This window comes from Perissodus microlepis, chromosome 18 (assembly GCF_051167445.1).
Source record: "Perissodus microlepis isolate ML-2025 ecotype Zambia chromosome 18, ASM5116744v1, whole genome shotgun sequence".
Taxonomy (NCBI): Eukaryota; Metazoa; Chordata; class Actinopteri; order Cichliformes; family Cichlidae; genus Perissodus; species Perissodus microlepis.
The window spans coordinates 22574589-22588282 of NC_140478.1; the positions used below are offsets into that span (position 1 = coordinate 22574589).

At 43.9% G+C, this 13694-nt stretch overlaps 2 protein-coding genes across 3 annotated transcripts in view; one reads left to right on the forward strand and one right to left on the reverse strand.

Moving 5' to 3' along the window:
* Positions 1-371: 371 nt before the first annotated feature.
* gpr160 (G protein-coupled receptor 160) lies at positions 372-1024 on the forward strand. Its single transcript, XM_084912732.1, is given in 3 exon segments — positions 372-664; positions 702-941; positions 943-1024. Coding segments are annotated over 3 exon segments (615 nt in total).
* Positions 1025-2353: 1329 nt separating this feature from the next.
* Positions 2354-13694, reverse strand: part of skila (SKI-like proto-oncogene a) — a 35804-nt gene continuing 24463 nt past the window's right edge. For both annotated transcript variants that reach the window (XM_084911801.1, XM_084911802.1), the window contains exons 5-8: positions 13047-13189; positions 8749-9119; positions 7863-8093; positions 2354-6827 (exon numbers count right to left, since the gene is read on the reverse strand). In XM_084911801.1, the coding sequence (XP_084767927.1) occupies positions 6585-6827; positions 7863-8093; positions 8749-9119; positions 13047-13189 (988 nt within the window). In that variant the 3' untranslated portion in view covers positions 2354-6584. The remainder of the gene's footprint in view (positions 6828-7862; positions 8094-8748; positions 9120-13046; positions 13190-13694) is intronic.

Sequence of the window (13694 nt, forward strand, 5' to 3'; positions counted from 1 at the left end):
TTGAAACCCGTGGTTATGACGTTTTTGAAGCAGGAGCTATTGATGATGGTTTCCAGGTTCTGGGAACACACTTCTTCCCTCCACCCTACCAGTTAATCCATCAGGTCTGGCTGCTTTTCTAATATTGATCTTTCTAAAACGTTGAGTGCTGCAATCACTTGCTTGTCAGGCTTAAGCCGTTCCCTAATTCAGATGTGTTGAAGTGTGATCCTTCAAACCTCCCATAGAATTTATTCAGTTCTTTCATCCCCACAAAACCTTTAAGTCACTTTTCCCTCTCTTGCCCTATCATTGTGTACACTCCCTGCTCCATCTGTGTTAAGTTATCTTTCACTCTATTTTCTGCCTAGACACCTCATCATCACCCAATTATGACGAGGTGTTTGTTGGTTCAAATCCTCAGAGTAGCATACAGAGCACTGCAATGGCCCACTGCACTCATGGCTGGTTGGGCTCATTTTTACATCATGACTCAGAGGTTGCAAGCTTCCACCTTCAAGCCAAAATGATTCATCTATTTATTAGTTAGCCTACTGGCGTCCACCTGCTGGTAGACTGTTCTTTCCATCTTCCCACTGCCTGTTTCCCACCACCACATGCACAGGTGCTGAGTTTTTCACACCTCTCAGGTCCTGCATATTGCCATGCTGCTTGTCCTGACTCTGTGCTGCACTGCGTGCTCGCCATCCTCTTGAGATTAGCTGCTACATACAGATATCTGTGAATTATCCTCCTTTGAAACCCCAAACTACAGAATAAATTTGCACTCAGTCCGGGAGGAATTTTGTCAACCAAGCTCTGTGTATATTTCTCAACACTTGGACCCCCTCCCTGGTTTTTCTGGCTGTTCTCTTTCTTCTACCCGCAGGAATACCCTCATACCTGGATCCGAACGGGGTCTGGCTGCGTTTCATCAACAGCCTTCTGATAGCGTCTGCCCAGCCTTGCCTTGGCTGCAGTTCCTCCTGACAGCTTCTGTGGTTGGAGATTTAATTTTAGCCTGGCTGCAGAGGACAAAACATGACTGCACAAAGCATTTTACTAAAGAACCTACATTATAAGAAATAAAAAACAAACATTTTATTTATTGGAATAATGTGGATTTCCCTGTAACAAACTACAGAGAGGTACTATCTGTTGGCTTAAAACTTTGATCACAATAGCTCAGCTGAATTGATTATCATATCCCAGATCTCCAGAGGACCTCGATGATTTTGGTAACTCCCTGACTTTTATGTAGCACCAGTTTGAACTCAAAACCATTGGTGACATTATGCAGGTACAACACCACCAATTATAAAAAGGTAGAACATTCTTTAAGATCATCTTTAAGATGTAGTGGTGTAGAAATAATTTAGATAAGCTGCACATTTTTCAGCAGGGTTGAGGTCCAAAACTAGCTGCTGGACACGTATGTCACTCCTGGTGTTCTAAAGTGGCGACAGGTTTATTTTAGCATTGATAACTGGAAATAACTGTTTTCTGTATGACTCTATCAGTCTGTCACATCATAGTGGAAGAATTCTGGCCCGTTCCTCTTTACGTTGCTTCACTTCATTAAGAATCACAGGCAGTCATTTATGCACAGCTCTGTTAAGATCTCTCCACAACATTTCAATCAGATTGAGGTGTAGACTTTGACTGGACCACTTACATTTTTCAGCAATTCTGCTGTAGATTTGTTGCCGTTTCGTTGTCCTGTCCCAGTTTGACGCAAGCTTTAGCTGTCAGACAGATGACCTCACATTTGACTTTAGAATACAGAGGAGTTTATGGTCGACTCAATGACTGTGGCTGTAAGACAAGGCCTACTCATCACCCCTCCACCACCATGCTTGACAGTTGGTATGAGGTGTTTGTGCTGATGTGCTGTGTTTAGTTTTTGGCAAACATCTCCACTTTGCTCTCATCTGCCCAAATGAAATTTGTTCAGATGAAGCCATGCTGCCATGTTCTTTTTACAGAGAAGAGGCTTTCCCCAGTTCAGTCCTTTTCTAAATATACTGTCATGAACTTTAACATTTAACATGTGAACTGATGCCTGTAGAGCCTGACATATAGCTCTTGGGTGATTTGTAGTTTCTCTGAACATTGCACAATCTGACCTTGGGGTGAATTTGCTGAGATGTCCACATATGAATGATGGACTTGTCTGGCCTTATAACCCTCTTTTTTCCTTGGCACTGAGTTAACACACTGACCTGCTTTTACAGAAGAGCTCAGAGTTACTGCTGATCAGTTAATCAAGTGGATCTGATTATCAGCACCTGACTGTTATGTGTAAGGATGTACAGGACCGTAAATGTTAGTGAGCTCTATACTTAAAGGCGGTCTAGAAAAAAGACATGACGGATTTTGACACTACAGAACTTTACTTGAATTTGATCCAAGTTCATTGTCTATACAGGGTTTTATTTACAAGATCTGAAATCAGGAAAGGGCAAAAACAGAAAAAAAACAAACACTAGATACAACTGAGGTATTAGCTAAAAGCATTTACAGGTATGTAATCTTTCTAGTAAATATCTATGATGATAAACAGAGATGCAGTGTCTTCTGCTTAAAAAACATCTTTTTTTTATATATATATCACAACATGAGGTAGGAGAACAGTGTCTCAATTCATGCAAGAACAAAAGTCTCATCACACTGTAGTATTGGCAACATAGTATGCAATGGTCATACACAGACACTGTTTCATGTTTCAGAACAGCATCAAGGGGGAAAAAAAGGTTTGTCTTTTTTCCATCTATAACAGGATGTGTATCAACGAAATCAGGGTATTCTTTTTAGTGACCGGCCATCAGTGTGATCAGCTCTACTTAAAAGGCTAATTACAGCCTGAAGAAAAGAAAAGAGAAAACAAAGAAATCACACACCCAACTACAAATCAAACCACCTTCAAACACTTCAAAGGTCAACTTGTAGCCATTTACAAGTTCTCGTCACATAGGCGAATGGTTATGCAAATCTTGCATTCAAATCTGTTCATGTGGTAAATAAAACACAGCTACCTCCACTTTTTTTTTCCTTTTTTTTTTTTTTAAGTCAGTTGGGCAAAGTTCACACCTGTAAAAACTGTACAAACTAGATCCAAGTTCTCATAACACAGCAAAATGCAAAAAGGCCCAGCACGCCCTCATTATTCTTTAGTCCTTTTTTTTAATCATTGTGATGTAGTTTAAAAAAGTTAAACAGCGCCCCCATGTGTATAAAATGCAAACTACTCAGAAAGTACAGACCTCCCTTAGATATCTGCTCGTGTGTTGAATTTTTATATATATTTATATATATATTTATTTATATATATATGTATTGATATATTTTTCAGCTGAAGAGGTAATTAAGTGAATAAAAACTAATACTGATTATATTCTAAAGTGAGAAATGACGAGGATAATATATGATCTTAAATCAGGACACAATCGCACGTCCAGAGCTACATGAGCAAGTTTCTCCCGTTTCCCTTTTCAAAGCTGCTGTGCTTCAGTCAGACATTGGAGGCCCGCCCACAGACAGACACACACACACACACACACACACACACACACACACACACACACACACACACACACACACACACACACACACACATTCCAAACAAATTAGGCTACAGGTTATACTCTTCATGATCTGACTCTGACTTTATATTCAGCTAGCCTCTGATCCACTCGCGATATAAAACTTGCACACGTTCAATATTCATGCATATGAGCCAACTCAATAATCTGTGTGTTATGTGCAGGGAAATCTTTTTCTCTTTTTTTGTTTTTTTTTGTACATTAAACAGACCGATAGTGGCCCACAGATACAAAAAGTAAAGGGGCAGTAAACCATGCAAAGAAAAGAAAAGAAAAGTTTTCATTTTATCCACAAAGCATTTTCAATTTTGCTCAGAGGAGACGGAAGGGAGGAAAACAGCTTACATTACACAGTAAACAGTCCATTATGATGAAATCCACAAAAAAGTATTTCCATCAGTTCATAAAGAAGGGAGGGGACTGTGTAACAAAGTAATATTTTCCTATTTTTTGCCGTTGTCCTGCATCGCATCTCAGTAAACCACGTGTTCCACTCCCCCACATCCACACAAAGTCAAGTTCTCACATCAGTTTTCATGAAGAAAGCAAAAAAGAAAAATAAACAAACACTGGGGCTGACTGAAGCCTCGGTTCTGATCCAAATATTATAACCTTTTAAGATTATTTATTTATAAGAACAGTTAATATATTAATGACTACTGTATTTACAAAGTGAATATAAATCTTTTAGTTAATACGTTAAATATTTTCTTTCATAATTTCAATAAAGGTTTAAATGGAACAACAGTAGAGTGTACATTTGTGGCATGGGGGTTGATTTTTACTGGTTTGTGCACCTGCACCTGCTTTTCTGACTGTCAACAAACTACAACTGCCCCTTCTTCAGCTCTGTCATCGTAAAGGGAAGCTGTGTGAGAAAACAGGATGGAGCACAGTGGAATGTCTATCAATTTGCATTACTGGCAGATGCATTAAGAAAAAAAAAAAAGCTCAGAGTTTAACCGAGGCAAACCACCTCCCACACCCCCCCACACACACGATTATTTACACACACGCACACACACAAGCTCGCTCGCTTAACCGGGATCTTCTTAGTGGCAATAAAAAGCTCCTTTGCCTGGCAACTGACACAAAAGTTTTCTCTTCCTCTGGCTGGACGTATATAAGCTCTCCTGGGCTCTGACAAAAAAAAAAAAAAGCAAAAACAAAAAAACGCCGCACACCCCCAGCTGATCTGACGCAGGAGGCGGATGCACAGGCTGTGTGAGCGAGTGACTGTGGGAGAGGGGGCAGAGAGGGAGGCGCTGGCTGGGAGATCCTGTACAGTCTGGCTCGGGGTGGGCAGAGGGCCTCAGACAACAGCAGCTGCCCCCGATTCTGACGGCACAAAAAAAAAAAAAAAAGAAAGAAAGAAAGAAAGAAAGAAAAAAGCCTCCCTCGGTACCGCCGGCAAACGGGCCACCCAGCCTGCCGCAGGGGTGAGGTGGGGGGAGAGTGCGCTAGTCTTCTGGGCCCTCAATCCTTCCCGCTCTTCCTCTCCCTGCCTGCCCGGTCCTGTTTGTTCAGTCAGGCAGAATAACGGAAAGCAGGACCCAAACCACCCTGGACTAACTGCCTTCACCTGCGACCCACTTCTCACATGCAAGCAGGGTGGGGATACAACGGTCTGCTAACAATAAAGAAGCCTGAAAGCAGAGGGGCAGACTACAGCTTTGATCATCTGCTGGGAACTCTGGGGGCCATTGTTCTGCCTGAATGCCTGCACTGCACCGACGCAATCGAGTGTGTGCAGGCACGTAAGGATGTTGCATGAAGTATAGTAACACGGCACGGCTACCACGCGCGAGGGCTCTGCCTTTCTTCTTTCGGCTCGGCACGGCCCCCATGTCCAGACGCATTCCTTTCCCAGAGGGATCTTGGGGGGGGGGCAAGGAGTGCACAACTGCACAACACACTGTTAGTGAGCTTCTTCAAGCCGAGCCTGAAAACAGCAGTGTTTCCTTTCTAGCTTGAAGATAGACAGGCTAGAGGTGAAAAAATAAAAACATAAAAATACACAGTGTTAAGGAGTTTCCGAGCAGAGGACAATGGAAGGTGTGGGCTCTTCAGAGGAGATGCGGGGCAGCTGGCAGTTCATCTAGCAGACTGTTTGGTCTACATCAGGAGAGCCCAGGTGGCCCAGCAGAGAGAGGAGAAAACCAGTCTGTCGCTAGGAGCAGCTGTAGTGCAGGAAACACTACTCCCTAGCTAGCTACCTTGTAGAGATCACACCCAAAAACACTCATTTCAAGTTCAGCATCACTATTGGCATATTTTCATGAGGTCCATTTTTTTCTTTTTTTTTTGTACAGTAAAGGTCTTTGTCCCCCATAAAGACTCGATGTTTTCGCATGTTACACAATGCAATAAAATGTCCGTGCAGTTTCCTGCGGTCGCTGGTACTTGGGCTTTACATACAGAAAGACAGAGTAGGGGCACGGGTCAGGCGGCGCCATGTGTTCGGGAGTACTGGCCGCTGTGCCGGTAGTAGCGTGATGTGACTTCCACAAGGAGCAGCGAATCTGTATCCGAAATCTCAAAGTCAAAGTCATTATTAGCTCCAGAAACCAGTAAGCAGGAAGGGAGGGTCGGAGAATATGGATTGGAGAACAGGGAGGGTCGGGGTGGGTTATAGTGAAGGATTGAGTTGGTCTTCAGTGGACCAGTCTCCAGTCTGTGAAGCAGCTATTTGTTCAGTAAAAACTATAAATTAAACCCAACATACATGCCCAAAAACCTTTAAATACTGTTTAAAGAGAGGGAAGTGAAAATTAAAAAAAAAAAAAAATTTTTTTTTTTCCTTTTTTAAGTGATCATTGAATTACAAAAACAAAAGTCAGTCCTACACTAAGCAAAAGGGGAGCGTAATGCACAACTTCAAATCAGCCTGAGGAGACGTGACGCTCCTTTCAGCTTTGGGCTGATCTTTTTGTGTCTGTACACTTGGCGGGTGATGAGGAAAGGAATGAGGGGAGGGAGGGGAGGCGCCCGGAGGGGCGGCAGTTACTTTTGGCCAGCCGCTGGGGCCTCTGAGCAGGGTGGGGAGTGGGCGTTAGGGGGTCCGGTGGAGGGAGTAGGAGGAGGAGAGGGGCTGCCTCCCATCGTGCCAGACTGGGCCATCTGCTGCTTCAGTTGGGCGATCGTGCGCTCCAGCTTCTCGCGCGCCTCCCGCTCCATGCGCAGCTCCTCCTGCAGCTCCTGCCGGTCAGCCTCTGCCCGCTCCAGCCTCTGACGCAGGTCGGACAACTGAAAGGAGACACAGAGACAAGAGCCACATTACTCTCACACATTTCCACATCTAATAGTAATCTGTCAACAGTCTTCATTTCAGATTTTTCTTAGCAGGCCCGCAACTGTTCATTCCTCTGCAAACTACTTTGGTCGTAAATATTTAAAGAAATGTTCCCAACAAATAATTAACTAAAGCCCAACATGACATCATCAAATTGCTGTGGCTTGTTCCGGCAACAGGCCAAAAAGCAGTAAAATCCCCATAATCAGGCAGGTGTTAACCATCAAAAACAAACCAACAGAGACCCTGCATTTAGACACATAGCTGGCTCAGAGGCTTTTACGACACACACTGCAAAGTGGTGCAGACAGAATAACTACTGTTGTGTTTTGAGAGCTCTTAAACCATCAGTCAGAGTAACCATTTATTGTATTTTTCCCCTTTTAGCAGTAAACAAAGAAATGTGCACCAAACCTTTAAAAAAAACCCAAAAAACCCATGTTGAACTCTCAGAGCCACACAGAAATACGCACACCCGTTCTCTTAACAGGGGGACAGCTTGATGCCAAAGGCAGGAGGTGGAAGCGCTCAGGCCGATGTAACAGAGATTAAGATTAGGTCTACTGAAACCCAAACAGACGTCTGAGTATGTGCTCCGCACAGAGACTCACACGGCATCACAGTAAATTCTTTCTATTTGACTGGTACGTTTAATAAGTGCAGCTCCAAATAGTTTTACCTAAAAACCTGATTTAATCATGACTCTAGTAACTACAGATCCAAAGATAAATGTTTGTACATACATGCTGATGAAAATGAAAAGAGAACTAATTGCAAATGCTTAGTGAGCTCAACTTTAATATTAATATGCAGAGTGCTGTGCTAAAGTGTGCTTTGTTTGAGTCCCACTGGAGCTTTGCAATCTTAATGTCTTTAAGATAAAAACGCCATATGTTAAGTGATGCAAGCCGGTGAACACACTTTATGTCACGGAGAGTCACTCTGATGTAGAAGTCTGTGCATGCATGTGTTCCCCTGTAAGCCCGTACCTGTGCTGTGTAGTGGGCCTCTTGCTGGCGCTGCGCCCCTGGCTCGCAGGCGCAGGCCTGCTGTCGGAGCTGCTCCAGACGGGTTTCCAGCTCCAGCTGCTCCTGGCGGGCCTGGCTGAGCTGTCGTGCCTGCTCGCTGTGCACTGCCTCCAGCTCGCTGCGCAGCTCATGCTGCTCGGCGCTCAGCTCCCGTAGCCTCGCTGCTTCGCCTCCACGCAAAGTCTCCAGCTCCTGGGGGCACAAAGAAAAAGTCACATTTCAGTGACTCCTGCAAATGGTAAATGGACCGATTCGCATATATAGTCTTTCTATCTAATATTCACACTCTGATGAAATGTGGGGGTCCAGGATCTTGCAAGGATACGTTAACATGCAGGCTAGAGTACCCAGCAACCTTCCGACTACTACCTGCTCTACCGCCACATTACAGAAGCTCCACAAGGAGGCTGTTTGCTTCAGTTTGCTTACATTTTATTTCATCAGACATTTTGTCACCAATACTCTTTAATGGTGGCATCTCATTTTAGATTACAAATGCAATTTTCCCCAAATCCCATTAGTGGAGAACATAATTCAACTGTAGATGCGAATGTCACCATAATCTAGTTCAACTCCGTTTCCATGCATCCAAACTGAAATTAAACCCAGTGCTTTAATAATACGCTAAACGAGTGAAACACTGATTTATATGAACTGTTCTGCTGACTTGTGTTAAAAACTGGTGGAACAATCTGATACTGACATGTTCCACGTGATGGGAGGAAGTAATAGAGGGGGTTAGTGGAAGGTGAAGATCCACATCCACATCAAGGACACTTCTAATGGGCGGAAACAGTTATCGGCTCGTTGATCTCGGCCTCGTTTATCTTTCCGACCACCGACTCACCATTTCCAGCTGCAGCTGCTTGTGCAGGGTGGAGTTGAGCTTCTCCTGCTGCCTGCTGTACATCTGCATGATCTCCACAACAATCCTGTCCTTGTCGTCCTCCAGCCCCCCCACCGCCGCCACAACGCCGCTCGTGGCAGAGCTCACGTCCTTAGCTGCTACATCCGTTACCGATGACAACAGCGACGCAGGAGGAGGACGGGGAAGAGGGGTGTGGGCGGTGATGTGGGTGGCTTTCTTGTAGCCTGGGCTGCTCGTCTCCATGGAAACTGCCTGGGTTTGGCATTCCCTCTCAGTGGCCGAGTCAGCAGCAGCACATTGGGATTTGGCCTCCACGGCGCCAGCAGCGACAGCAGGCGACGCGTGAAGATCTGAGGAAGGAGGGAGATGAAGAAGATGAAGAAAGAAGTTAAAAAAAAAAAAAAAGAAAAAGAAGAAGAAGAAGAAGAAGAATGGTGGGTGAAAGACAGGAAGTGCGAGCCGTGCTAATGCACACTGCCACCCGCGCTTAGTAACACCCTCGCACAACCTCATAAACGCCTGCACTTCTTCCTCAGCACCAGTGCACTCACACAGCGCACAAGTATGGCACGGCAACAGCCGACGAACCAAACACTCGCCCACAAATTTTCTGTGTGTTTGCCCTCAGACGCACGCAGAATAGAGAGGAATAAAGGGCCATGTGTGGGAGCCGCGCTGCTCTGCGTGGGCTCCTCCACTGTTCAAACCCTGGCTTGTTCCCTCGCTGCGGCCTGTGAGGAGGAGCATCATGGGAAACGGTGGGTAGGGTGGTAATCTCTGGCAGTATCGTAATTTAATTTGATTCCAATCACTTAAATGAGAAGGAGAAGACTAGTTTCATCTCTAGTTCAGTTCCAGCTGACCTGGTTTTAATGTGGGTGACTGGCTAATAAAGAGGTTAGAGTTATTTAAGCACCTCTCTGACAGCTTCCTGTGAGACAACTGTGACGTGAAAATGTAATTTGAAATACAACTTGTTTCATAATGACTAAAATTTATATGTATGTGAGAGCTGGAGAGATGTTGAAAAAAAGAATCAGGTGTTGGGCATCAATGGATGTTTAGTGCCCAATGTCTCTTTAGCCACTATGTAGGCTAATAAGAAATAGAACTTGGAGGAAAATGTGCTATCAAGTATAAAGTCATCAGTATGAATTAAAAAACAAAAAGCACCAAGAAGCTATAAAGCTAAACAGTGACGCTTAATGTGTTTTCAAATGTGATGTGTGAGTTTCAAAATTTCCGCAGCACCGGCGCTTAACGATTCTCTTACATTTTTGATTCTGTGGAGTTAGAAATTCATTTTTTTGAATCTCCCTCAGGCTTGGTGATAGAAACAAAGACTTGCTGTACTTCCAAATTCGTTTGCACTTCATTTATCCACTGAGGTCAAGGTTGTTCATTTGTGGAGTTCTCGCAAAACAAAACAGTGTTTTTAAGGTGGAATTTTTAAAAAAGCAGCCTTTCTCCAGCCTCTCTGCAGTAATCTTACTATCCCATAAGCCACGAGGAGACGTAACACAAAGGCACAGACTACAGATAGAGTTGTTTTCTTTGCCCAACAAGACTTGCGGAAAGTGCCCTAGTGTGCTGCTCTGCTGGGCTTAGCTTCACTCACAAAATACAAGATACAAGATCCAACTGGCACAGTGACACACAAAAACACAAGTGCACAAATGTAGGTTATGTATGGCAGTGTGTTTGAACCATAAGCTCGCAGACAGACAAAAATGATGATGAAGAAGAAGGTGGGGAACAAGAAGAAGATAATGATGAAGAAGGCGAAATGGTGAATGGTGACAAAGACATCAGGAGAACAGAGGGTAATGATCATGCAGCATGTGCGTGACAGGAAACGGGATGCTCTGTACACGGCATGTTGGACCCGGAGAGGACAATCGTTTACTGACTCAAACTGGCTAGTGCATGTGTGTGCCTGCACACACACCCAGATCCATGCTCTGAAGCGCACAAATAACAGGCGTGAGTCATTTGGTGGTAGATCAAAAGGAAATAAACAGAGGAGAGAGAGAGACAACCACAAAAGGAAGAGTGAACGGCACAGATATAACAGGGGGAGGAAGGCATTAAATGAGGGGAGAAAATGTTTAAAAAAGAAAATGATGAAGGGGTAGAAGGCTTGAGATGAAAGAGGCAGAAGAAGGAAGTGCAGGAGCAAACGGAGAACCCGCTCAGAAAGGAGGATGTGGAGACAGCTGATGGGAAGAGAAAGAGGGAGGAGAGACGGACTGGTCGGAGAAGAAAAAGACGAAAATGCCTGAGAGGAATGAAAGAGAGGGAGGGCGACAGCTTGGCAGTCAGACGTGGTGAAATAATGGCATACAGAGAGCATTCCTGTGATTCATCCTCTCTCTCTCTCTCTCTCTCTGTATAGACGTAGATTATATAAAAATATACAGTACACGCACATCTCATTAATGCGGGAAAAACATGAAAGCATGCACATGAAAACACACACAAGGAGGTCATGGCCATTTCCACCCCGCCAACACCGAGGTGTCCCCTGAGTCTTTCTGTGAAGGTCAGCGCATGCTTGTGTGCGCCACTGTCGAGTGCAGCACGTGTCGGCTTGCCGAGCGTGTTGCATGAACATGATGAACATGCATGTCACTTCTGCTCATGCTGTATGTATGCACACTGCTCATGCTTGCTATATATACGAGTCATGTATTTTTAGCAGGCATGTGTCAGCCTTGTTTCTGTCTGATGTGCACATGCAATACTGTAACACTTCATATATAGAGAGACAGCTGTTGTCAAATTGTGTTCTTTGAGACTCTGTGTGATTATTGTTGCAGTATATTGTGTCAGGACTTTGTCTGCACTCATTTAGCAGTACAGATACCAGCTCTTTCCCCTGAATTTTCATTTAGAAATCTTTGTATGAAAGGGAACACCGAGTCCATTCGTGCAGTTGCAGGATGGTGGGAATTATTACACAAGTAATGGATCAAACCACACAGCAACCAAGAGTGTGACATACCACCTGAATGACAAGAGGAAAACTGCTGGTGAAAGTTGCACATGTTATGGCCCCGACTGGATGGGCTTGGGATGTCAATAGCTCCCAGCCCGAGAGAGAGAAGAAGCTGGCTAACACTAATGTGGTACTCAGAAACCAACATCACCTTTCTAAGAGAAACCTAACCTACTCCTATCACCAGCAGTGGCAGAAAGATTGTTTGAACATGTGAGTGAGATATATCTTAGTGGAGCGCAGCTGCATGCTCAGTCCAGACACCACAGATGCATCTCTAAATAAAAGCTGAACTGCCAATTTGTCACATGACACTGCACAGCTGTGAATATGGCTCATTTTTTAGGGCAATTTTGATGACACAAAAATGTTTGAAAACTACTATAATACCCAAATATCATTCGTGCTGAGTGTTTGTGGAAAGCGTTTATACGAGCTCTAGTTTGACAACTTTCAGCTAGAAAATAGTGGAACACAACTTTGTCAGAGATGAATATTATCACACTCCATGTAAATGTTTTTTTTTGTCTTGTTATAGCCAAAAAATCTGCACTGTTAAATCAGTCTGAATGTGTGTGTGTGTGTGTGTGTGTGTCTCCAGTCAGTTTTATGCTTTTTAATTAGTCAAACTCCAAGTAACTTTCCATCTTCACGTCTGACACCGTTAATTAAAGAAAGACAATCTGTGTACAGAAACTCTTCCTCTACCTGCCCACTCACGCTGGGTTCTGCAGCTAGACTCCGTGTCTCTGCAGATGTGCAGCTCTTATTAACTGCTGGAGATCTAAGGCCTGTTATTAAATGGATAAACTGGAAGCAATTTCCTGCCTTTTGGCCCATTATCGGCTCTGCCATTTTCAGCTTTTCACTTGAACATAATTACAGAGCGTCAGCTGTTGCTTTTAATTTCACAAGAAGGTCAAGTAAGACAGGGTATGATCTTATTTGTTGTTCTATTTGGCTGATTTGTATGGTTTCCAAAAAGCATGATGAAGTCAGATTATCTTGGCAGCTTTGTGTCGGAGGAAGTCGCATCATCTCTGATCAGATTTTTCTTCTCGTTTACATGACAACAAACATGTTCCTGCTCTGCTTATCCAACATCAAATCCCTCAGGCAGAAGGCAACAATAACATGGTCACTGATTTATTTCTAATCCTAATTTGAAGACCAGATTGTGTGTTTAAGTGGTTATAGCATGTATGTTGAGCCATTAAAAAGCTTTACACGCGTCTTTGCTGGTTAATAATTCAGCTCTGCTGGGTGTATTATTACTGACCCATTGGCGGCTCGTCGTGGCCCAGCACTCTGCGACTGTAGTGGTGTTTGAGCAGTGCGCTCAGCATCTCGGGGCTCATCTCCGCCTCCCTTCGCAGTGACACATTGGGAGCCACCATCTTATCGTATGTGTACATGTAGTAACTGGAAGAAACAAAAAAAGAAGGCATTTAAGCACTCAAATAAACATCTAATTTTGAATCAATTTTCTTCATTAACACCAACATTTGTCTGGTTTCTAAATATGTAAAGACTGAATTAAGCATCTGTTCTTTGCTCTTTTATTCTAGGCATACAGGAACTAGCGCCACCTTTTACATAATCTTGTCTTTGAAACGATGATCGTACCAACAAATTATTGACTCGGCAGCTACTTTAACTAATGTGGCGTTTGCTCTAGCCCAAAGTAAATGGACGCTGGGAAGGCTGCAGGAAAAAAAAATCTCTGCCACATGTTTACAGGATTTCAGCCTAAACACATCTTTTGCGTATCACAAATGTTCAGGTAGTGGACACAACTGGGAGAAAGAGAGATTGTGCTGTGAGATACTCCCAGGCCACTAAACCAACACTGTTTCATGATGGTGGGAAGGGAAGTTGAAGAGAGGGAGAAAAAGAAAGAGGAGGAGAAGAGAGGAGCTTTGAACCC